Genomic DNA, 25,827 nt, shown 5'->3' on the forward strand with positions numbered 1-25,827 from the left:
ATGAAACTGTTCTTTATATTTCACAAGCCTGGAGAGTACTGACTTTACATGTTGATGTGGTTACGGAAGGTGGGACACTGAGAATTTGTTCAGAATATCTAAATGTGTGCAGAGTTAAAAAACGTATAAAACTTAACGTCTTTAGTTTTAATAGGGCTAGGTAAAGTTGGAAATTAGTTTCAGATGGTCAGAGTGTGTCTATTGCCTTAGCTATTGGACAAAAGCTAAAAAGTTCATTTTTGTTTTGTTAAATAGAGTTTTATTACTGAAAAATTAAGGGACGTTTTATGTTTTAATATGATTTTTAAAAAAGTAATTAGTTTATTATTTATTTTTGGTTGCATTGGGTCTTTGTTGCTGTGCGTGGGCGTCTCATTGCGGTGGCTTCTCTTGTGGAACACGGGCTGGGTAGTTGTGGCTCACGGGCTCTAGAGCGCAGGCTTAGTAGTTGCGTCGCACGGGCTTAGTTGCTCCGCGGCATGTGGAATTTCCCCCGGACCAGGGCTCGAACCCGTGTCCCCTGCACTGGCGGGGGGGGTTCTTAACTACTGCACCACCAGGGAAGCCCGGGACGTTTTATGTTTAACTTGAGATCATAAAAACACTAACATTTAAAAACGTAGCCTTGATCCTAACCATAACTTTTTCTTTTATCAATCAGTTTCATGCCAGTACTGGGCATTTTGTGAACCTTGACAAGCATAGGCAAATTCTCTACTTACCTGTGTTTGAAAGTGACACATTCGGTGGTACTTTTTATAGTCATTATTGATTACTGATTAATGAAGCTTAACGATTATTGCTCCTCTTCTGTGTGCTCAAAATCACTTGTACTTATCTCTTGGCGCTTAGTACATCACATTATAATTATCTGTATTTTACTCTCCTACAAGATTGTGAATTCCTTCAGGGGTATGATTTAATCTCTGTAGATTCAGGGCCTGACACACAGGAGGGGCTCAAATGTTTATTGAATGAGTATATAAATAAACACATTTAGACACTCACTGTATTACATTGGATAGATTCTGTTTAAAAACTTGAAAATGTTCTGATCTGGGTTTTATACCTATTGAAAAATTTGCATCGTATTTGAAATAAAGTCGCTAGGAACTTAGAGTATTATACTGTGAAGAATATTATTCTTTGTGTCCTCCTACTCTAAGAAATGACATCAGAGGATATTTTCTGTTGCTTTGTCATAGTTAGCAGCTCAGCTGAAAAATTAGTGGAGTAAGCACATGAGAAATGTGTTTACCAATGAAGACCTACCAGCTGACACTCATCTTGAGTGAGCACTAATACTCAATACCAAGAACGCTCTATTTAGTCTTAATGATGGTAAAGAAATCAAGTAGTTTCTAAATATTAGGACTTTAGTATGACCATTGTTTATAAAATCTTAAAGGAAGTTTTAAAATTGTACAAATGATAATGTGTATTGAAAAAATATTAAGACAGTATAGAAAAGAAGAAAAAAGAACGGGGGAAAATTCCCCCCAAATCTTGCTACTTGGAAGTAACCCAAACATTTTGTTGAACAGACTTCTAAACATCTCTCTATGCATTTATATGAGACCAACACATATTTTGTGCTATACATGGTATCATATTTAAATTTTTTTTCCATCAGTGACGTGTCATGAGCACCTTTCCATGTCAGTACATGGAGATGTCTTATTTTAAATGGCTATATAATATTCCATCTTATGTACCGAGTCTTTTTTTTTTTTTTTTTTCGGTACGTGGGCCTCTCACTGTTGTGGCCTCTCTTGTTGCGGAGCACAGGCTCCGGACGCGCAGGCCCAGTGGCCATGGCTCACGGGCCCAGCCGCTTCGCGGCATGTGGGATCTTCCCAGACCGGGGCACGAACCCGTGTCCCCTGCATCAGCAGGTGGACTCTCAACCACTGCGCCACCAGGGAAGCCCCATACTCTAATTTTTTTAATCCATACTCCGAATGATGGGCATTTAAGTTCTAATATTTTTATCTTACCTAAACACTCTCTATTAACCCTTTTTGTGGATATTTTTGCATACATATATGAGTATCTCTCTGAGGTAAATTCCTGGAAGTGGGATTTCTGGGTTAAAGAGAATGCTTACTTTAAACACATCTTACCTTATAAGCCTTCCAGAAAAGTTGCATCCACTTTGTACTCTCCTCAGGTATCTTAAAAGAATAATCATTACCTCACACCTTTGAAAGCATTAGATTTTGTTTATTTAAAAAAAATCTTTGCATGTCTGGCTGATGAAAGTCCACTGGGGAAAGCCAGGACATAGATGAAGCCCAGGGGAGGACAGAGTGACCGGCGGTGCAGACAGCCTGCTCGTTTTCTTTTCGGCGTCCCCCTTCCGTCCTCCTTTCTGTGGGCGGACACGTAGGAGAGTTTAAATAAACTGTGTTTAAATAAATAGGAAAAAAAAAAACTTTGCAAAAGAAGTCTTATTTTCTTTACATTTTTCATTACCAATGAGGTTATACATCTTTTCATATCTTTATTGGCTTGACAAATATTTTGATGTTTGCCTGTAGCTCATGGTTGACAGAGAAGGAAAAATTTGAGGGAGGATGGATGCAAAAGCTCGAAATTGTTTGCTTCAACATAGAGAAGCCCTGGAAAGGGACGTCAAAACATCCTACATCATGGATCACATGATTAGTGATGGAGTTTTAACAGTGTCGGAGGAGGAAAAAGTAAAAAATGAGGTAAAGCCTTCTGAGGCAGTCTATGCTTTCTTAAAAATTTTTAGAATTTATTTCAAAACTTGTACTGGTCTCCACTAATTTATGTTGCAAATATATTCTTTGTAGTATATACTAAACTACTTTTTTTTTTTAGCCCACCCAACGGCAACGAGCAGCTATGCTAATTAAAACGATACTTGAAAAAGATAATTATTCCTATATATCATTCTACAATGCTCTGCTACACGAAGGGTATAAAGATCTTGCCGACCTTCTCCATCGTGGCATTCCTGTCATATCTTCTTCCAATGGCAAAGATTCAGTTGGAATAACTTCATATGGTTTGTATCCATGATACTTTCTATCATAAAGGCTCTGTTGCTGCAGTTTTGTCTTATTGTAGATGAAATCTGCTAGAGAGACTGATCAGTTCACTGAATCATGCATGTGAAAAAATTATCGTTTTCCAATTCAAACATTTTTATTTGCATCTATGTTACCTCTCTCATTTCCTTGCCCAGTGAACTATCTACTGCTGAGGTAATAATATACATACCATAATTTTTAGAGATAATACGGCAATTTATAGTCCTTTATTTAAGTTCTTCAGTTTTGTGTTTATCAAGTTTAAGCATAGGAAAGAATAAGAATCTTTAGAAATCTGTGTTCTTGAAAGCAATTCCATATTCTTTCCTTTACACTCTCTTCTCAGTTTTTAGTATGAGAAAAAGATTGGAGAGTCAGGGAGGAATAGGGTGAGTAAGGGCAGATACAGATGGAGATTTTCATTGTCTTTAGTCATCTTGAGAGGTATATGTTTGCTTTTGTTCTGGGTGTTCTGAGAAATCAAAGTTGAAGTTAATATGCTAGCCACATTTTCTTACTTCTCTTGGAAATTCTGAGGCTGAGACCTCAGCCTTGCTCTCTTTGGTTTTTATGGTATTACTTGAGTAACCATTTCAGAGTTCTCTTCATTCATGCTTGTTTTGTTTTGGATTTCAGTAAGGACAGTCCTGTGTGAAGGTGGAGTACCACAGAGGCCCGTTGTTTTTGTTACTAGGAGGAAGCTAGTGAATGCAATTCAGCAGAAGCTCTTCAAACTGAGTGGTGAACCGGGATGGGTCACCATATATGGAATGGCAGGTTGTGGGAAGTCTGTATTAGCTGCAGAAGCTGTTCGAGATCATTCTTTCTTAGAAGGTAAGTTTTGATTACCATTGCTGGCTAAGAAGATATTGTTTAGGCATTGCATTAGTTTCCTGTTGCTGCTGTAATAAATTACCAAAACTTTTGGGGGCTTAAAACAACACAAATTTATTATCTTGAAGTTCTGGAGGTCAGAAGAGAAAAATAGCTCTTACTGAGCTAAAATCCAAGTGTCAGCAGTGCTTAGTTCCCTTTGGAGGCTCTAGGGAGAATCCCTTTCCTTGCATTTCCCAGCTTCTAGAGGTGGCCTGCATTCCTTGACTCATGGTCCATTTCCCCATTTTCAAAGCTGGCAGTGCATAGCATCTTCAAATCTTTCTCTCTTCTCTGGTCTTTGCTTCTGTCATCACATCTCCTCCCCTGACTTTCTTGCCTCCCTCTTACAGGGGCCCTTGTGATTACATGGGCCCCACTGGATAATCAAGGATTATCTCATCTCAGAATCCTTAATTTAATCGCATTTACAAAGTCCCTTTTGCTGTGTAAGGTGATATATTTACAAGTTCTGTGGAATATGTTGTGGAGATCATTGGCTGGTGCGGGGGAGCGGGGTGGGGGGGCATTTTTCTGCCTACCACAGGTGATTGAATTTGAATTTTATTTTCTGCCCTGCCTGTCACAATCAGGCTTGACTAGCCAGGCCAATAAATTCATGTGTTACCAGATGGCACTTATTATCAATGGAATGAAGCTAGTTCCCTCGTATCTTAATAATTGGGGGAATTGTAGGGTTGACAAAGTATCTTGAAAGGTTGTCCAGCTTGTATCCCTGACTTTCAACAGTACTAGACTTACAGCTTCCTGTCAGTTGAGTGTCTGTTTTGGCACAGAGTGTTGTAGGGAAGGAGATAGTTGGAAAGTTGGTTCCAATAAGGACCATCCCAGTGGGAGATTCTCCCATGTATTTGGCATCTGTATTAAATAAACTATTAATTCCATTTCCGCAATTAATTCTATCAGTTACTTATCTTTAAAAATAAAAATCTTTAGTAACTTGTTTATCTTATGTGTAATCTCAAGAAAAAGAAAAATTGTGAGTTGACTGTAACAACCAATGGGTTTTTGCAGGCAGGCTTTATAGATTCATGTGACATCTGGCAACTGATTTCCCTTGCTTCAGATATTCATGTATTCAATAAATACTTGAGAACCTATTATGGATCTTGGCACTGTTTTGGGGCAAAAGGGATTCAAAAAGAAGCCTGTGCATCTAAGGAATTTACTTACGGTCTGGTAAGGGAGGCAGACATACAAACAAATTACATCATGTGTGATAAATTGAACAGTAGAAACAAGTATAAGGTACAAAGTTAGAACAAAGGAAGGAAGCTTTCTGTCTGGGGGAAGAAAATGAACAAGACAGGCTTCCTGAAATGACATTTTAGCTGGAGTTTCAAGGAAGAATAGAAAGAAGTTTGCAAGGCCGACTAGGCAAGGATGGGAGAGTAGAGAAGGTGGGAAGGGTATTGGGTAGTTACTGGAGTGGGGAAGGACATATGGTGCAGAAGAGGATTTAGGACATTTGGCAGGTGTACTGTTGACCCTAATGAGTCTGGTAGGTTCTCAGGGTATTCCCTATCAGGAATATTATATAGCTTCCTCAGTCTTTGGTTGCCTCCATCCATTTTCTGGGGAACTTAAAAAGATAGTTCCTGACTTATAGTGCTTAATAACTTTTTTTGTGTTTACAATATATAATCACCAATTAAGGTAGTTTATGACGGGCTTCCCTGGTGGCACAGTGGTTGAGAGTCCGCCTGCCGATGCAGGGGACACGGGTTTGTGACCCGGTCCAGGAAGATTCCACAGGCCGCGTAGCGGCTGGGCCCGTGAGCCATGGCCGCTGAGCCTGTGCGTCTGGAGCCTGTGCTCCGCAGCGGGAGAGGCCACAACAGTGAGAGGCCCGCAAAAAAAAAGATAGTTTATGACAAGATGACAAAATGAATAGAGTAAATAGTCAGCACCTGAGAGATTTAGAAAGTTGGAGGCTAGGGCACATCTATTGTACACACCTGGTTTTAGTTAATACTTCACAGCCCTTGTTAACAGTATTGATCATACTCTTGTCAGAAGTAGGCCTAATTTCCTAAGCCCTGGTTTTTCTCCTTTGTCATTGTAGAGAAGTTTCATGAGACTCAGAGCCATGCACATTTCAGGGCTAAGGATTTATTTATTTATTCACTTTTTTTTTCCCCTCTCCTGCAAAGTTGATCACCAAGGATATTTCAGGATAAAATTGGTTTAAATTTCTTTAGTGTGAAGAAATGGTCTTCCTTTCAATATAGTGATGAATTTCCTTTAAACTATGTATCTATAATATACCAATTTATAGGGTTAAAATGTGCTCTTTAAATCAGTTTTAATCGCTCTATATTATTGGGGTGAATTTTCAATTTTAGGGGTTAAAATTGACCAACAACTTATGGAATTAACTAGCCAGGAATCATATTGTATGAATTGTGGTCTCGGAATAGATTTTCACCACTTTGTTTTGAGAAAATGCCAGAGATACTAGCAATTGTCCAGTGCATAATGAGCTTAATTCATATCCCTTATAAGCTTTTGTGAGATCTCAAGTACGGAAGATTAAGTAAATCATATTTAGTTTATAGCCCATTATCCTATTAAGTCTATCTAAGGCTTAGCTTCTTGCTGTGTTTATTTCCTTTTAAAAATTTCCCATTCTCATTTCCCTCCTCTAAAGGAAAACACACTCCTCCTATGTGTTTCCTTTACACAACTACAACACTGCTTCATTTCTGACACCAGATGTGTGAGTTTTCCACACATCCAGCAATTCTTCAACACGAGCTGGGTGTCCTGTGATTTAACTCACTTCTGAAACTACCTACCTGGAGATAGCATCAGATCCCATAGGTTAAGGGTTCAGTCCTACAAGACTGCCCCCTAACCCCTTCACATGCCAATTGCTAGTCCAGGTTGTTTGTTACCTGTGCTTCTGACAACTATACTTATTAGATTACTGGTTTATTATACAAGGATAAAACTCTGGAACAGCCAGATGGAAGAGATGCATGGGGCACGTATGTGGGAAGGGGTGTAGAGCTTCCGTGCCCAATTTGGGTGTATCACTCTTCCTACATCTCCTTGTGTTCAGCAACCCAGATGCTCTGTGAATCTTGCCCTTTTGTTTTTTTTATGGAGTCTTCATTCATTATGTAGGTATGATTGATTAAATCATTGGCTGATTGTGATTGAACTCAATCTCCAGCCACTTACTCCCCTCTCCTCTGGAGGTCTGGAGGGTGGGGCTGAAAGTTCCAACTCTAATCAAGGGGTTGGTTCCTCTGGTAACCAGCCCCTATCCTTAGGTTATTTAGGGGCTTTTCAGAAATCACTTTATTAACAGAAACTCAGGTGTGGTTAAAAGGGGCTTGTTATATCAATAATGTAAGACACCATTTCACTTTTATACCCTGGAGCTATTTCAGGAACAAAACTAAATAGTATAACAAAAGATGCCCCTAAGGCTCTTCTTATATGGGAAATTACAAGGATCTTAGAGCTGTGTGCCAGGAAGAGTGATGAAAACCAAATATATATTTAATCACAGAATTACACCTCCCCATAGGCGATCTTTCTAATGTATTTATTGTATATTCTTTGTAAATGTATGTGTAACGTATGTTTTCTTGTAAAATGTTTGTTTATATGTAAATATTTTAAATTTGCATACATGTTAAAGTGTTAATTATTTTCTTCTGTTTCTTATCTCACTTGACACTATGTTTTTAAGATTTATCCTTGTTGTATGTACATATTATTTGTTACACCTGATTGCTATCCTCCATGGGGTACCTCCAATACATTTTATTGTTCATTCCCTAGTTAATAGATATATAGATTGTCTCCAACTCTTTGCTGCCCCAGCAAAGCTCGGTTGAACTTTTACAGATATGAGAATTTCTTGAGTATATGTAGCTAGGACCAGAATCTCTAAGTTACAGGATATATAAATATCAAATTTGATTGCCCTCCAATCTGTGCATTCCCATCAATAGCATGTGAGGGCTCCTGTATCCTCACTTCTTTAGTGACACTAGGTATCATCCAGCTTTGTAATTTTTGCCAGGCCAGCAGGTGTAAAGTGATATCTTTTAATTTGCATTTCTCTGATAACTTGAGTTTGACCATTTCTTCATAAGCTTTTTAGGCTTTTGGGTTTCCTTGTTTATAAATTTTGTTGATAACATTTGTCGGTTTTTCCATTTTGTTGCTTTTTAGGAGTTTCTTATATATTCTAGATAGTAGGGCTTGTTGCTTTTAGACTTGGTAAATACTTTCTCCTTATATTATCTGTATTAATTTTGTCCTGGATGTCCTTGATAGAAATCTTTAATTTTGATGTAGTCAAATTAATTTTTTTGCCTTCTAATTTGTGTTTCCTGAATTTTCTTAAGTAGTCCTATTATAGTCTTACCATTCATATTTAGCTTTTTTAAAAAATAAATTTATTTTATTTTTGGCTGCGTTGGGTCTTGGTTCCTACACTCAGGCTTTCTCTAGTTGTGGCGAGCGGGGGCTACTCTTGGTTGCCGTGCGCGGGCTTCTCACTGCAGTGGCTTCTGTTGCAGAGCATGGGCTCTAGGCGTGTGGGCTTCAGTAGTTGTGGCTCGCAGGCTCTAGAGTGCAGGCTCAGTAGTTGTAGCGCACAGACTTAGTTGCTCCGCGGCATGTGGGATCTTCCCGGACCAGGGCTCAAACCTGTGTCCCCTGAATTGGCAGGCAGATTCTTAACCACTGCACCACCAGGGAAGCCCCATATTTAGCTTTTTAATCTATTTGGAGTCTGCTTTTGTATATCCACTAGTTCAAGAGTAGATACTTTCCTAAAGAAAAAAAATTTTTTTTTTTTTGGCCGTGCTGCATGGCATGCAGGATCTTAGTTCCCTGACCAGGGATTGAACCCGTGCCCCCTGCAGTGGAAGCGTGGAGTCTTAACTACTGGACTGCCTGGGAAGTCCCCCTAAAGATGAATTTTAATCTCTGGAGTTCATTTCCATTCTAAAATATAGGAATATTAGATTTTTGCTGTTTAATTGTAGTATAAAACCTTTTTTTTTTCTTTTGTAAGTGGGTAACTGTATGGGTTACAAACTTCATTAAAACTGTGTTCCTACAGAAATTTTGTTATCTTAGAACGGTGTTTGGTGTAAATTAATACTATTAAGTGCTTGCTTCGGCAGCACATATACTAAAATTGGAATGATACAGAGAAGATTAGCATGGCCCCTAATCCTTGCACAAGGATTTGCACACGCAAATTCGTGAAGCGTTCCATATTTTTTTTTCATGCCCGAGGCTTTTTGTTCTTATTTTGATTAACATTTTTGGAAGGATTCTTCAAGAATAAAATAAATCACATACCTACAGCAAAAAAAAAAAAAAAAATACTATTAAGTTCTTAACTACTTATGCCTATACATTTTTAGGAAACCCACTTTCCTTTTGAAAGTTCAACCCTTTATTTATTTATTTAGGGAAATTATAAAGAGTTGATGTATTTTTAAACCATTCATACAATTTTATTTAAGTGCTGAGTTTTTAAAGTATGAAAGTTTTCTTCAGAGGCTGTCTACCTATTTGCTTCCTTCTTTCCCAAGATTTCCTTGATGCTGTTAGATTATTAATTGCTACCTGCATAAACCTCATGTGAAAGTAGGAGGGGTTAATTTTCTCTGAATAAAGGCAATTTTCCTCTGATTAAGTTTCTCTGAATGAAATTATAGGTACAAGCCTCATTCAAGGCTAAATTGCTCCCTCTTGTGCCCATAGTCAAGATGTTTAGATTCTTTCTGAAATGCAAAATTAATGCTTCTGTATTTAACTGTCTTACTGTGATGGTAGGAGATTTGCAGATCAGTTGGTCTTTTGGGCTTTTTGTCTTTCTTTTTAAAGCTAATAATGTTTTATTTTTCTTGCGTATGTTAATAATGCCCTAATTTAGTTTTAAATTTAGGAGAGAAAGACCTTTTATACTGTAGATAATAGATACTTAAATTTATTTTTATTTATTTTTTGAATTTTTGAGTTTTGTTTTATTTATTTTTTTATACAGCAGGTTCTTATTAGTCATCAGTTTTTTTTTTTTTTTGGCGGTACGCGGGCCTCTCACTGTTGTGGCCTCTCCAGTTGTGGAGCACAGGCTCTGGACGTGCAGGCTCAGCGGCCATGGCTCACGGGCCCAGCCGCTCCGCAGCATGTGGGATCTTCCTGGACCGGGGCACGAACCCATGTCCCCTGCATCAGCAGGCGGACTCTCAACCACTGCGCCACCAGCTAAGCCCTAGTCATCAGTTTTATACACATCAGTGTATACATGTCAATCCCAATCTCCCAATTCAGCACACCACCATCCCCATCCCCCCATGGCTTTCCCCGCCTTGGTGTCCATACGTTTGTTGTCTACATCTGTGTCTGAACTTCTGCCCTGCAAACTGGTTCATCTGTACCATTTATCTAGGTTCCACATACATGCGTTAATATACGATATTTGTTTTTCTCTTTCTGACTTACTTCACTCTGTATGACAGTCTCTAGATCCATCTACGTCTCAACAAATGACTCAACTTTGTTCCTTTTAATGGCTGAGTAATATTCCATTGTATGTATGTACCACATCTTCTTTCTCCATTCGTCTGTCGATGGGCATTTAGGTTGCTTCCATGACCTGGCTATTGTAAATAGTGCTGCAGTGAACATTGGGGTGCATGTGTCTTTTTGAAATATGGTTTTCTCTGGGTATATGCCCAGTAGTGGGATTGCTGGATCATATGGTAATTCTATTTTTAGTTTTTTAAGGAACCTCCATACTGTTCTCCATAGTGGCTGTATCAATTTACATTCCCACCAGAAGTTTCCCTTTTCTCCACACCCTCTCCAGCATTTGTTGTTTGTAGATTTTCTGATGATGCCCTTTCTTTTTTTTTTTTTTTTTTTTGCGGTACGCGGGCCTTTCACCGTTGTGGCCTCTCCCGTTGCGGAGCACAGGCTCCGGACACACAGGCTCAGCTGTCATGGCACACGGGCCCAGCCGCTCCACAGTATGTGGGATCTTCCCGGACCGGAGCACGAACCTGTGTCCCCTGCATTGGCAGGCGGACTCTCAACCACTGCGCCAACAGGGAAGCCCACACTTTTTTTTTTCTTTTTTTTTTTTTTGGGGTACATGGGCCTCTCACTGCTGTGGCCTCTCGCGTTGCAGAGCACAGGCTCTGGATGCACAGGCTCAGCAGCCATGGCTCACGGGCCCAGCCGCTCCGCGACAACGTGGGATCCTCCCGGACTGGGGCACGAACCCATGTCCCCTGTATCAGCAGGCGGACCCTCAACAACTGCGCCACCAGGGAAGCCCTGATGATGTCCTTTCTAACTGGTGTGAGGTGATACCTCACTGTAGTTTTGATTTGCATTTCTCTAATAATTAGTGATGTTGAGCAGCTTTTCATGTGCTTGGCCATCTGTATGTCTTCTTTGGAGAAATGTCTATTTAGGTCTTCTGCCCATTTTTGGATCGGGTTGTTTGTTTCTTTAATATTGAGCTGCATGAGCTGTTTATATATTTTGGAGATTAATCTTTTGTCCATTGATTCATTTGCAATTATTTTCTCCCATTCTGAGGGTCTTCTTTTCATCTTGTTTATGGTTTCCTTTGCTGTGCAAAAGCTTTTAAGTTTCATTAGGTCCCATTTGTTTATTTTTATTTTTATTTCTGTTACTCTAGGAGGTGGATCAAAAAAGATCTTGCTGTGGTTTATGTCAAAGAGTGTTCTTCCTGTGTTTTCCTCTAAGAGTTTTATAGTGTCTGGTCTTACATTTAGGTCTCGAATCCATTTTGAGTTTATTTTTGTGTATGGTGTTAAGGAGTGTTCTAATTTCATTCTTTTACATGTAGCTGTCCAGTTTTCCCAGCACCACTTATTGAAGAGACTGTCTTTTCTCCTTTGTATATCCCTGCCTCCTTTGTCATAGATTAGTTGACCATAGGTGCATGGGTTTATCTCTGGCCTTTCTATCCTGTTCCATTGATCTATATTTCTTTTCTTGTGCCAGTACCATATTGTCTTGATTACTATAGCTTTGTAGTATAGCCTGAAGTCAGGGAGTCTGATTCCTCCAGCTCTGTTTTTTTCCCTCAAGACTGCTTTGGCTATTCGGGGTCTTTTGTGTCTCCATACAAATTTCAAGAATTTTTATTTTAGTTCTGTAAAAAATGCCATTGGTAATTTGATAGGGATTGCATTGATTCTGTAGATTGCTTAGGGTAGTATAGTCATTTTCACAATATTGATTCTTCAATCCAAGAACATGGTATATCTCTCCATCTGTTGGTATCATCTTTAATTTCTTTCATCAGCGTCTTACAGTTTTCTGCATACAGGTCTTTTTTCTCCCTAGGTAGGTTTATTCCTAGGTATTTTATTCATTTTGTTGCAATGGTAAATGGGAGTGTTTCCTTAATTTCTCTTTCATATTTTTCATCATTAGTGTATAGGAATGCAAGAGATTTCTGTGCATTAGCTTTGTATCCTGCAACTTTACCAGATTGATTGATTAGCACTAGTAGTTTTCTGGTGGCATTTTTAGGATTCTCTATGTATAGTATCATGTCATCTGCAAACAGTGACAGTTTACTTCTTCTTTTCCAATTTGTATTCCTTTTATTTCTTTTTCTTCTCTGATTGCCATGGCTAGGACTTCCAAAACTATGTTGCGTAATAGCGGTGAGAGTGGATATTCTTGTCTTGTTCCTGATCTTAGAGGAAATGCTTTCAGTTTTTCAAAATTGAGAATGATGTTTGCTGTGGGTTTGTTGTATATGGCCTTTATTATGTTGAGGTAGGTTCCCTCTATGCCCACTTTCTGGAGAGTTTTTATCATAAATGGGTGTTGAATTTTGTCAAAAGCTTTTTCTTCATCTATTGAGATGATCATATGGTTTTTCTTCTTCAGTTTGTTAATATGGTGTATCACATTGATTGATTTGCATATATTGAAGAGTCCTTGCATCCCTAGGATAAATCCCACTTGATCATGGTGTATGATCCTTTTAATGTGTTGCTGGATTCTGTTTGCTAGTATTTTGTTGAGGATTTTTGCATCTATAATCATCAGTGATATTGGTCTTTAATTTTCTTTTTTTGTAGTATTTTTGTCTGGTTTTAGTATCAGGGTGATGGTGGCCTCATAGAATGAATTTGGGCGTGTTCCTTCCTCTGCAATTGTTTGGAAGAGTTTGAGAAGGATGGGTGTTAGCTCTTCTCTAAATGTTTGATAGAATTCAGCTGTGAAGCCATCTGGTCATGGACTTTTGTTTGTTGGAAGATTTTTAATCACAGTTTCAATTTCATTACTTGTGATTGGTCTGTTCATATTTTCAATTTCTTCCTGGTTCAGTCTTGGAAGGTTTTACCTTTCTAAGAATTTGTCCATTTCTTCCAGGTTGTCCGTTTTATTGGCGTAGAGTTGCTTGTAGTAGTCTCTTTGGATGCTCTGTATTTCTGTGGTGTTTGTTGTTCTCCTTTTTCATTTCTAATTTTATTGATTTGAGTCCTCTCCTTCTTTTTCTTGATGAGTCTGGCTAATGGTTTATCAATTTTGTTTATTTTATCAATTTTGTTTATCTTCTCAAAGAACCAGCTTTTATTTTTTTGATCTTTGCTATTGTTTGTTTCTATTTCATGTATTTCTGCTCTGATCTTTATGATTTCCTTCCTTCTGCTAACTTTAGGTTTTGTTCTTCTTTCTCTAGTTTCTTTAGGTGTAAAGTTAGATTGTTTATTTGAGATTTTTCTTGTTTCTTGATGTAGGCTTGTATAGGTATAAACTTTCCTCTTAGAACTGCTTTTGCTGCATCCCATAGGTTTTGGATCATCGTGTTTTCACTGTCATTTGTCTCTAGGTATTTTTTGATTTCCTCTTTGATTTCTTCAGTGTTCTGTTGGTTATTTAGTAATGTATTGTTTAGCCTCCATGTGTTTGTTATGTTTTCTTCCCTGTAATTCATTTCTAATCTCATAGTGTTGTGGTCCGAAAAGATGCTTGATAAGATTTCAGTTCTTAAACTTACTGAGGCTTGATTTGTGACCCAAGATGTGATCTATCCTGGAGAATAGTCCTTGTGCACTTGAGAAGTAAGTGTAATCTACTGTTTTTGGGTGGAATGTCCTATAAATATCAATTAAATCTGGTCTGTTGTGTCATTGAAAGCTTCTGTTTCCTTATTTATTTTCATTTTGGATGATCTGTCCATTGGTGTAAGTGGGGTGTTAAAGTCCCCCACTATTACTGTGTTACTGTCGATTTCCTTTTTTATAGCTGTTAGCAGTTGCCTTATGTATTGAGGTGCTCCTATGTTGTGTGCATATATATTTATAATTGTTATATCTTCTTCTTGGATTGATTCCTTGATCATTATGTAGTGTCCTTCTTTGTCTCTTGTAATATTCTTTATTTTAAAGTCTATTTTATGTGATATGAGTATTGCTACTCCACCTTTCTTTTGATTTCCATCTGCATGGAATATCTTTTTTCACCCCCTCACTTTCAGTCTGTAATGTCCCTAGGTCTGAAGTGGGTCTCTTGTAGATAGCATATATAGGGTTCTTGTTTTTTTTTTTTTTTGCGGTATGTGGGCCTCTCACTGTTGTGGCCTCTCCCGTTGCGGAGCATAGGCTCCGGACGTGCAGGCTCAGCGGCCATGGCTCACGGGCCCAGCTGCTCTGCGGCATGTGGGATCTTCCCGGACTGGGGCATGAACCCGTGTCCCGTGCATCGGCAGGCGGACTCTCAACCTCTGCACCACCAGGGAAGCCCTGGTTCTTGTTTTTATATCCATTCAGCAAGCCTGTGTCTTTTGGTTGGAGCAGTTAATCCATTCACGTTTAAGGTAATTATTGATATGTATGTTCCTATGACCATTTTCTTAATTGTTTTCAGTTTGTTTTTGTAGGTCCTTTTCTTCTCTTTTGTTTCCCACTTAGAGAAGCTCCTTTAGCATTTGTTGTAGAGTTGGTTTGGTGGTGCTGAATTCTCTTATCTTTTGTTTGTCTGTAAAGCTTTTGATTTCTGCATTGAATCTGAATGAGATCCTTGCTGGGTAGAGTAATCTTGGTTGTAGGTTCTTCCCTTTCATCACTTTAAGTATATCATGCCACTCCCTTCTGGCTTGTAGAGTTTCTGCTGAGAAATCAGCTGTTAACCTTATGGGAGTTCCCTTGTATGTTATTTGTCATTTTTCCCTTGCTGCTTTCAAGAATTTTTCTTTGTCTTTAATTTTTGCCAATTTAATTGCTGTGTGTCTTGGCGTGTTTCTCCATGGGTTTATCCTGTATGGGACTTGCTGCGCTTCCTGGACTTGGGTGGCTATTTCCTTTCCCATGTTAGGGAAGTTTTTGCCTATCATCTCTTCAAATATTTTCTCTCGTCCTTTCTATCTCTCTTCTCCTTCTGGGACCCCTATAATGCAAATGTTGTTGTGTTTAATGTTGTCCCAGAGGTCTCTTAGGCTGTCTTCATTTCTTTTCATTCTTTTTTCTTATTCTGTTCTTCAGCAGTGAATTCCACCATTTTGTCTTCCAGGTCACTTATCCATTCTTCTGCCTCAGTTATTCTGCTATTGATTCCTTCTAGTGTATCTTTCATTTCATTTACTGTATTGTTCATCTCTGTTTGTTTGTTCTTTAATTCTTCTAGGTCTTTGTTAAACATTTCTTGCCTCTTCTCGATCTTTGCCTCTATTCTTTTTCTGAGGTCCTGGATCATCTTCACTATCATTATGCTGAATTCTTTTTCTGAAAGGTTGCTTATCTCCACTTCACTTAGTTGTTTTTCTGGGGTTTTATCTTGTTCCTTCATCTGGTACATAGCCCTCTGCCTTTTCATCTTGTCTATCTTTCTGTGAATGTGGTTTTTGTTCCACAGGCTGCAGGATTGTAGTTCTTCTTGCTTCTGCCATCTGCCCTCTGGTGGATGAGGCTATCTAAGAGTCTTGTGTAAATTTCCTGATGGGAGGGACCTGTGGTGGGTAGAGCTGGCTGTTGCTCTGGTGGGCGGAGCTCAGTAAAACTGTAATCCACTTGTCTGCTGATGGGTAGGGCTGGGTTCCCTCCCTGTTGGTTGTTTGGCCTGAGGCATCCCAACACTGGAGCCTACCAGGGGCTTTTTGGTGGGGCTAATGGCGGACTCTGGGAGGGCTCAAGCCAAGGAGTACTTCACAGAACTTCTGCTACCAGTGTCCTTGTCCTCACGGTGAGCCACAGCCACCCCCCCCACCTCTGCAGGAGACCCTCCAACACTAGCAGGTAGGTCTGGTTCAGTCTCCCCTGGGGTCACTGCTCCTTCCCCTGGGTCCTGATGTGCACACTACTTTGTGTGTGCCCTCCAAGCGTGGAGTGTCTGTTTCCCCCAGTCCTGTCAGAGACCTGCAATCAAATCCTGCTAGGCTTCAAAGTCTGATTCTCTGGGAATTCCTCCTCCCATTGCCGGACCCCCAGGTTGGGAAGCCTGACGTGGGGCTCAGAATCTTCACTCTAGTGGGTGGACTTCTGTGGGTGGACTAATGTGGTGTAAGTGTTCTCCAGTCTGTGAGTCACCCACCCACCAGTTATGGCATTTGATTTTACTGTGATTGTGCCCCTCCTACCATCTCATTGTGGCTTCTCCTTTGTCTTTGCATGTGGGGTATCTTTTTTGGTGAGTTCCAGTGTCTTCCTGTCGATCATTGGCCAGCAGCTAGTTGTGATTCTGGTGTTCTCACAAGAGGGAGTGAGAGCACGTCCTTCTACTCTGCCATCTTGGTTCCTCGCTTGATACTTAAATTTAAATCTGAAAAATTCATTAGCTAGTTGTATCAGGATACTTTCTTTGCCTTGTCTTTAATCCTGGGATGATTTTAGAAAATCTTAAATAGAAAGTGCAAATTAAAAAATAACACTTCAGGAGCAACAGGTATTTTAAAACTGTGTTTTTTACATAACAGTTGTAGTATCTTCATTTAAAAAGAAGTAAAGTTCTTTCCATTTGCCCTTCTGTTCTTTCTCCTAAATTCGTCACCAGTGGTAGTCATGGTTAACAGTTTAGAGTGAGTTTTTCCAAACTTTTTCCTGTGCATTTACAATCATGTATACACAGAGAACATAGCTAAAAGTAACATAGTCAAAGTAAGTGAAGCCTCACGGATTTACTGTTTCATAAGTGCTGACTCAAGCTGAAGCAAGCCTAGAGAACGTCAGGAAGCTTTCAGGAATAGAGTAGGACTTGTTTACCTTCTTCTAAGACATTGGCACTGGTCATCAAACCATGCTTCACAGCCTTGCCTTACCTCACTTACTGCAGAGTTCTATTTTTTCTGGTCATTTGTGTTTTCAAAAAATATTTATCTATTTATTTTGGCTGTGCCGGGTCTTTGTTGTGGCACGCAGGCTTCTTAGTTGTGGCATGCATGCGGGCTCTAGTTCCCCAACCAGGGATCAAACCCAGGCCCTCTGCATTGGGAGCACGGGGTCTTACCCACTGGACCACAGGGAAGTTCTTGGTCATTTGTTATCTTTTAGATTCTCTTGTAGTTACTACTCAGTTCATTGCCAAATTCTGATCTAGGTCCCCTCCCCTCATTCCCAAGCCTTTGCTATACCTTCTAGACTCCTCTGTGATCAGGAAGCTCCTCTATATCATCAGCCCTTCTTAGAATATTTGCCTCCTTGCCTTACCTGAAACTGGGCAGTTCCTTGAGGATACCACCTTCTCCATAGCCTCCTTCAGTGGTGTGGCAACTTTTTTCCCTTTCTGTTCCACATATTTCAGCACCAGGAAATGGGTGGATGCTGTCCTTGCTCTCTGTTGCCTCGTCCAGGCCATTAATACTTCCTTCTCCAGCTAAATTCTTTGTCCTTTGAGGTTCATTTTTCTAATCTTTCCCTGTTATGTTATTGCCCTCTCATTCATTGATGATTGGAGTTCTTAGTTATAAATTTAAGGCCTTCTCCTGTTGGCACTCTTAGTAATTTTGATATCTATGTGGATGCGTCATCCAAAAACTTGGCCTCTCAGTTTCTTGACTTCTTTATCTGCAGTGACCATTTTCTTCACTCCCCTTCAGCCATATAATTCACTGATCACAGGCTGGATCCCGGCCCATGGCATTACCAGAAACGATACCGGTTTTGAAATCTTGATGTTAAACATTCTATACTACTCTTTGCCTACCTCCATCTATTCTATTTTTTGAGTTCATTACAGTTTTCTGACCTGTGAGGGCTTATCCCTTAATTCCCTAATATCCTCACTGTTTATCCCATCAGCCCCCTCTTAGGTTTGGGCCTAGATTTTTATTGCCCATTATTTAATTGCTCCTCAGCGTATATTCTTCACTCTTTAGGTCTGTCCTTATCTTGGGTGAAAGATGATTCCTTCTCTATTGCTAGGAGATGGAATAGGTATTCTTCTTGATCCTCATTGCTTCATCCAGACATTACTTCCTTTCTCCTTGCTGAAGAAATCACCCAACTGAGTTCCAATTTAAATTCATGATCATAAACCTTGGCAGTTTTACTAGGTTCATTTAGTGGATGTGTAACCATTGCATTGGGGTTTGTAGGGTGTAATCAGAAAACAACTTTAGGGCTTCCTTGGTGGCGCAGTGGTTGAGAGTCCACCTGCCGATGTAGGGGACATGGGTTCGTGCCCCGGTCCGGGAAGATCCCACATGCCACGGAGCGGCTGGGCCCGTGAGCCATGGCCGCTGAGCCTGTGCATCCGGAGCCTGTGCTCCGCAACGGGAGAGGCCACAACAGTGAGAGGCCCGTGTACCGCAAAAAAAAAAGAAAACAACTTTACTCTTTTCCTTCGTTGCCTGCTCTAAACTCTTCTCTGGGCCTGATTCTTTCCCTGGCCTTGTATAGGTTCAGAGTATCCAGGTCATTTCACTAATTAAAGGGTCAGGTCCTGGGAATTCCCTGGGGGTCCAGTGGTTAAGACTTGGGCTTTCACTGCTGTGGACCTGAATTCGATCCCTGGTCAGGGAGCTAAGATACCACAAGCTGCGTGGTGTGGCCAAAGAAAAAAAAAAGTCAAGTTCTATTTAATACGCTAAATTTCACTTATATATAATGTTCTCCTCTTCCTCAGTTGGGCCTGCCTTAGGCTTTGGAAGCCTGCAGTGGAAGAAGAGATTAAGATGGACATTGCAGGTTGTTTCCAGTTTTTTCCTGTTGTAGACAGTGCTGTGGTGAATATCTTGTGGAGGCAGAATAGTTTAGAAGTAGAGCATTGACACTGGATGTTTGAATCCCAGCTCTGGGATTCAACCTTTCTGTACCTCAGTTTCCTCATCTGTAATATGGGGATGATAATGGTATCTGCTTGATAGTCTACTCTGGGGATTAAATGTAGATTAATATGTAGAACTCTTAGGAAAGTGTTCAATAAATGTCTGTCATAAGAAGATCTTTGTGCATATATACAAATATTTCTTTTAGATGATTACATTTTTAAAATAGTGATTTCTTTTTGTACTTAATTATTTGTGAATGTCAGTAAATAAGTTGCCCTTTGGTGTAATAAAACTCATTTATCTTTGTATCTATTTTTTGCTTTTTCTCATACATTTATGATCATATAATATAAATCTTTATGGTTAATGCCACTGGTCTGATCTAATGCTGCTGTTCCCCATATTTTATTTATTTATTTTTAAATTTTTATTCATTAATTTTTTTGGCTGCATTGGATCTTCGTTGCTGCGCGTGGGCTCTTTGGTTGTGGCAAGTGGGGGCTACTCTTCATTGGGGTGCGCAGGCTTTTTGTTGCAGTGGCTTCTCTTGTTGCAGAGCATGGGCTCTAGGTGCGTGGGCTTCAGTAGTTGTGGCACACGGGATTCAGTAGTTGTGGTGTGCAGGCTCAGTAGTTGTGGTGCATGGGCTTAGTTGCTCTGTGGCATATGGGATCTTCCTGGACCAGGGCTCGAACCCCTGTCCCCTACATTGGCAGGTGGATTCTTGACCACTGCACCACCAGGGAAGTCCCTCCCCATATTTTATACATAGGGACCCCTCTTACTTTTTTTATATCTATATAGAGCTGATTACGTATAGTCTATGAAAGCTTAAGATTTTTGGTTCCGATAATATGTATGTAAAAATGTGTATTTTAAGATATGCTATATGCTGTGGCTTGATTAACAAAAATGATGATGAAAGTTGACAGTAACAGTAATAATAATGTCTGTTGTTATATAATGCTTACTAGTTCAAAGCTTAATATTTGTAAGGTGCTCTCAGATCCATATCACTAATAATTCTGTCGGTTATAACCCTTTACATTTAGCATAGCAAAACCACATATTTTATATTATTAATTTCTCACAGTAACCCTGAAATAGGTGGGGGTAAACAGTCTTATTCTGGTATAATAAATGAGACAGGTTATTTGCTAAAGATACAATAGCTAATAAGCAGTAGAGCCAGACTTGAACCTAACTTCTTACTTTTAAGTCAGTGTATGGGAACCATAATGAGTGACTTATGTGTTCCTGGACATGAGTGGTTCTCAGAGGTGATTTAGCCCCTCAGGGGACATGTGACAGAGTTTAGAGACATTTTTGGTTGTCGTAACTGGGGAGGGAAAATGCTACTAGCATCTAGTGGATAGAGGCCAGGGAGGCTGTTAAATATCCTATAATGCACAGGACAATCCCTCACAACAAAGAATTATCTGGCCCCAAATGTGCAGAGTGCTTACGTTGAGAAACTGTTGTACAGTGATCATTGATGACATAAGATAAAGATTGTGAAATTTTGTTTGGTGAGATTTCACTGATAAGCAGCAGATTAACTCCATACTTCCGTTTCTTCACATCTGCAACTTTTCTTAGATTTGGGCTATAAAGCTCAATAATAACCCTACAAGCAACATATATACTCTGAATCAAGAGAAGTTTGAAGATGTGATGAGATTGAAGATTGGAACAAATCTTTCCTCCTCTTTCAAAGGAGGGCAGCTGTTCAAAGGCCTTAAATTTATTCTTTTCCTCACCAGTTTGTTTCCCAGGGGGTGTGCATTGGGTTTCAGTTGGGAAACAAGACAAATCTGGGCTTCTGATGAAACTGCAGAATCTTTGCACACGGTTGGATCAGGATGAGAATTTCTCCCAGAGGCTTCCACTTAATATTGAAGAAGCTAAAGACCGTCTCCGCATTCTGATGCTGCGCAAACATCCAAGGTACAGATGGTTATACTTATTTGGTGTATGAAGTCCCAGTGAGACTTAACTACTGACATCTTGAGAACATCATAGCCTTTTCTTGCTGTTGGGTAGAGGGTCTAAGAAAGAACCATTGCCTTCCTGCTCTTCCTCTCTCTTGTATTAAAAAAAAGTGTCTGCCACTGACCTTTGCATTGTACATGCCAATTCTCTCTTGTGTGCCATTGTAGGCTCTCAAGAAATATTTCTTAAGTAGGTGAGTTGGTGAATGGTTTTTGTTAAAAGATGCAGACTTTTTACCTTGAATACATTATTTCTAATAGATTAACACAGAACAAGAGACAGAATAAATGCATGTAGGCAACTTGTAAAAGACTGAGTCAGGAAGGATTATTTATTTAAAGGGACCCTTCTGCTGTGTTCTCTTACTTTTTGGGTATACACGTAACTCTTCTACTTCCAAGTACTTTAAGAGTTTGTTTTGTTTATTTCAATAATTAATTAATTTATTAAATAAATGCCATTATAATTATGTGCCAGGCACTGTTGTCAGCTATATCACAGTTTTCATTAGCCAAAAGGAGGCAGCAGCTTAGTTGCTATCTTTGTTAAGAGTTAAGGGATTTAGTCAACAATTTGATTTCTGCCACCTAACAGCTATTTTATTTGTTCATTTAACCAACATTGAGTGTCGTGCCAGGTTCTGGGTCAAGTGCTACAAGTACAAAGATTAATAAAGCATTCCTTGCGAGTATAACAGTAAATTGGGTGAGAATTAGGTAATGGCTCTGAAGTTTTTTTTATTGCCCCCATGCACCTGATGATGCTGTATACTTTCATGTGTAGTAGTGGCTGATTATGGTAGTGTTTCCCCAAATTGGTAAGGGGATTCATATCAGAATATTGGGTGAGAGGAATAATTTTGGGAAAAAGCCTCCTAGTGATTATGATGGATACTCATTACGGAGGGCAAGCTCCCTTCTCTCTGGCTTCTTTCTCTTCCAGATCCCTCTGTTATCTCCCCCTCCCCTTGATAGTCACTAGTATCCATTTTCCTGGAGAAATGGGATTGAGACCACTAACCACTTCCTCTTTTCTTGATCAGTAACTTCTCCTTAGTTCTACTTTCTTTGCAAAAATAAAAATGATTCCTGTGTAGGAAAATATTGTAACCACTCTCAGATGTATCAGATCATGGCATATAAAGTCATTTTGTTTCTCTCTCAGCATCATTTTGGTTTATGTTTTTGTAATTTTCCAGCCTGTGTATATTCCTAGAGTCTTTTTTTGTAGTGTACAGAAGTAGTGTGCCTTTCAGATAATAACGCTAGTGTATAATTATACTGTCAGGTTTTAGTTGTATTATTTTCTCCATTTGTTCTGACGGTTTAAAAAAGTTTTTTGGAGGGGCTGATTAGGAATTAGCACACAGATTCTTTGTCATTATGCGTAAACAAATTGATTTCTTGGATGGAAAAAAAGCCCACTAGTGTACCAAGTGAAAAGTAATATTTGCTGGTGCATTCAATTAGGTTGGGACATATGAAATTGCTAGTTTTGTAGGTAAAATGGTCAAATATTGTCATTGTTCTGTGATGCTTTCTAATGCTAACCTAAGCCCAGTTCTTGCTTGGTTTGGGTGCTTAAAGACTGAATTGGAAAAATCTCATTACTTGGATAGTTCTTTTTAGGCACGAGGAGGCTTATTTCTAATACTTATAATAAAGTATACACAGTTCTCTTTTTATAAGTCCTTTAACTTTAATATGCAGTAATTTGGGGTAGAAGGAAGGGAAAGTCTCTAATTTTCTTTTCCTTATTGATATATTGTGAAAGGGATACCAAAGAAAAGAGAAAGAACCATGAAATGGACATCTATTTTTTTTTTAATTTTGTAAATTTTAAGAAAACACTGGTGGCATTCTCTTTTTTTTAAAGGAAGTTTAAAATAAATGTTATTAGTGACTCAATACAGTTTTTTCTTATTAAGGTCTCTGTTGATTTTGGATGATGTTTGGGATCCTTGGGTGTTAAAAGCTTTTGACAATCAGTGTCAGATTCTTCTTACAACCAGAGACAAGAGCGTTACAGATTCAGTAATGGGTAAGGATTATTAATTTGCTTTTTATAATAATTCAGTTACATTTGAATATGTGGCATACCAAATTGCTTACTATGTCTTGTGATTTCACAGGTCCTAAATATGTAGTCCCTGTGGAGAGTGGTTTAGGAAAAGAAAAAGGACTTGAAATTTTATCCCTTTTTGTTAATATGAAGAAAGCAGATTTGCCAGAACAAGCTCACAGTATTATAAAAGAATGTAAAGGTATAGTTATTTATTTTGTGTATGAGGGGGTTATAGAGATATTAATTTACCCTTTTGTAAGTTAAGCTAATGAACATAACAGTTTAACACATGAACATCCAAAAACTTTACTAGAATATTTAGTATTTTAGGTTCCTCTCTGATACCCTACATGGATAGTGATATTTTGGTATTCATTCTTTAGTTAAAATAATATTTAACAAACAGCCACAGTATGTTATGAAAGGGGTAAGATGAAGACATGACCTCTGTTGTCAAAGAATAAAAAATGTAGTGAGAGTCACAGTTTAAAATTTTTTTGGTTGGGATTTTATTTTTTGGCTGTGCTGCGTGGCTTTTGGGATCTTAGTTCCCTGACCAGGGATTGAATTTGGGCCACCACAATGAAAGCATGGAGTCCTAACCACTGGACTGCCAGGGAATTCCCTGGTTGGGATTTTATAAAAATAATGTTCTAATTTGATAAGTAAAAACTGGTGCTGTCTTCTTAATTTGCATTTTTAAATAGTGAAGTTAAACTTTTTTATTGAATATTGCATTTTAAGAAATTATCCTGGACTTCCCTGGTGGCGCAGTAGTTCAGAATCCACCTGCCAATGCAGGGAACACGGGTTCGAACCCTGGTGTGGGAAGATTCCACATGCTGTGGAGCAACTAAGCCCGTGCGCCACAACTACTGAGCCTGCGCTCTATAGCCTGCGAGCCACAATTACTGAGCCTGTGTGCCACAACTATTGAAGCCCGTGCCCCTAGATCCTGTGCTCCACAACAAGAGAAGCCACCGCAATGAGAAGCCTGTGCACCACAACGAAGAGTAGCCCCTGCTCGAAGCAACTAGAGAAAAGCCTGTGTGCAGCAATGAAGACCCAGTGCAGCCAAAAATAAATAAATAAATTTATTTAAAAAAAAATTATCCTTGACTCACTTTTGTGATATAAGTATTTTTCATTGATTTTTTGACACTCTAACTATGGAAACTATTAACCTTTTGTCATATTTTTTCCAACTGTTTTTCTTCTAGTTGTGTCTGCCTTTTAATTTCATTTGTAGTATTTTTTTGACACACAGAAATTTAAAATTTTATATAGTCAAATCTATCAGCTCTTAAGATTATTTTTTCCATCATTGTTAATGCTTGGTAATAGTTTCTTGTTTTTCTTTCTTCCATCAAACTTGTTTTTGAGTTAATTGACTTTTAAAAAGTATCTCAACCTTAGGAAAAAATACTTGATTTGTATTCATTATGAAGGTGATGCATGTGCATTTTGAAACACTTAAAAAGAAAAAATAGAAATTATCCATAATCTGATAATTATTAGCATCATGAGAGTATTTCTCCTAGTCTTTCAGGACATATAAAACCTTGAAAAAAATATTGAGATTATAATGGTATATATAATTTTCAATCTTACCCTTTTTAATAGCAAATCTTGAGCATTTTCCCACGTTATTAAATATCTTTTGTTTTGTTTTTTTTTTTTTGCGGTACGCGGGCCTCTCACTGTTGTGGCCTCTCCCATTGCGGAGCACAGGCTCCGGACGCGCAGGCTCAGCAGCCATGGCTCACGGGCCTAGCTGGTCCGCGGCACGTGGGATCTTCCCGGACAAGGGCACGAACCTGTGTCCCCTGCATTGGCAGGCGGACTCTCAACTACTGCGCCACCAGGGAAGCCCTATTAAATATCTTTTGAAAATTTACCAGTGGCATAATATTGTGATATACTTTATTCAGTCATTTCCCTGTTATTGTTTAAGATTTTTCACTATTTTAAATACTGTAATGAATATCCTTAAGTGAAATATTTCTTATTTCTAATGACTTCTTTAGAATAAGTACCTGAAGTGAATGCAAGAGTTATAAATATTTTAAAGCTTTGGATAGCATGTGGCAGAAATTCTTTCTTGAGGATAAATTGATTCTTAGTGGTAATTTGGAAATGATACCGTAATAACACTGACTTTTTTTATTTTTTAGGTTCACCTCTTGTAGTGTCTTTAATTGGTGCACTTTTACGAGATTTTCCCAACCGCTGGGAGTACTACCTCAGACAACTTCAGAATAAGCAATTTAAGAAGATAAGGAAATCTTCATCTTATGATTATGAGGCTTTGGATGAAGCCATGTCTATAAGTGTTGAAATGCTCAGAGAAGACATCAAAGATTATTACACAGATCTTTCCATCCTTCAGAAAGATGTTAAGGTGCCTACGAAGGTAATAGAAGGACCAACAATCTTTATCATTGGGTATTGTGGCATATAACCTTTGGTTTACTCCTGAGGATATTGTTACAGAGGATATTGGGAGGATAAAACCTGTGTACCTGAGGGTGGTGGACTGGAGGGTGTAGAAATCCCACTGTTCTTAGTTTCCATCATGGG

At 39.0% G+C, this 25,827-nt stretch overlaps 1 protein-coding gene and 1 pseudogene across 9 annotated transcripts in view; both read left to right on the forward strand.

Annotated features, from left to right (window-relative positions):
• APAF1 (apoptotic peptidase activating factor 1) overlaps positions 1–25,827 on the forward strand; it is a 92,461-nt gene that overhangs the window by 1,705 nt on the left and 64,929 nt on the right. For 8 of the 9 annotated variants that reach the window (XR_010932536.1, XM_067697651.1, XM_067697650.1 and 5 more), the window contains exons 2-8: positions 2,541–2,714; positions 2,848–3,034; positions 3,696–3,893; positions 20,955–21,138; positions 23,111–23,223; positions 23,315–23,446; positions 25,422–25,660. Coding sequence is in view for 8 of the 9 variants with exons in the window: in XM_067697651.1 (XP_067553752.1) it covers positions 2,577–2,714; positions 2,848–3,034; positions 3,696–3,893; positions 20,955–21,138; positions 23,111–23,223; positions 23,315–23,446; positions 25,422–25,660 (1,191 nt within the window). In the remaining variant the exon portion in view is untranslated. Of the gene's footprint in view, positions 1–14; positions 70–2,540; positions 2,715–2,847; positions 3,035–3,695; positions 3,894–20,954; positions 21,139–23,110; positions 23,224–23,314; positions 23,447–25,421; positions 25,661–25,827 lie in introns of those variants that run through there. The other variant, XM_067697649.1, reaches the window with a different exon arrangement.
• On the forward strand, positions 9,091–9,207 carry LOC137203029 (U6 spliceosomal RNA; annotated as a pseudogene).

This window comes from Pseudorca crassidens, chromosome 11 (genome assembly GCF_039906515.1).
Source record: "Pseudorca crassidens isolate mPseCra1 chromosome 11, mPseCra1.hap1, whole genome shotgun sequence".
Lineage (NCBI taxonomy): Eukaryota > Metazoa > Chordata > Mammalia > Artiodactyla > Delphinidae > Pseudorca > Pseudorca crassidens.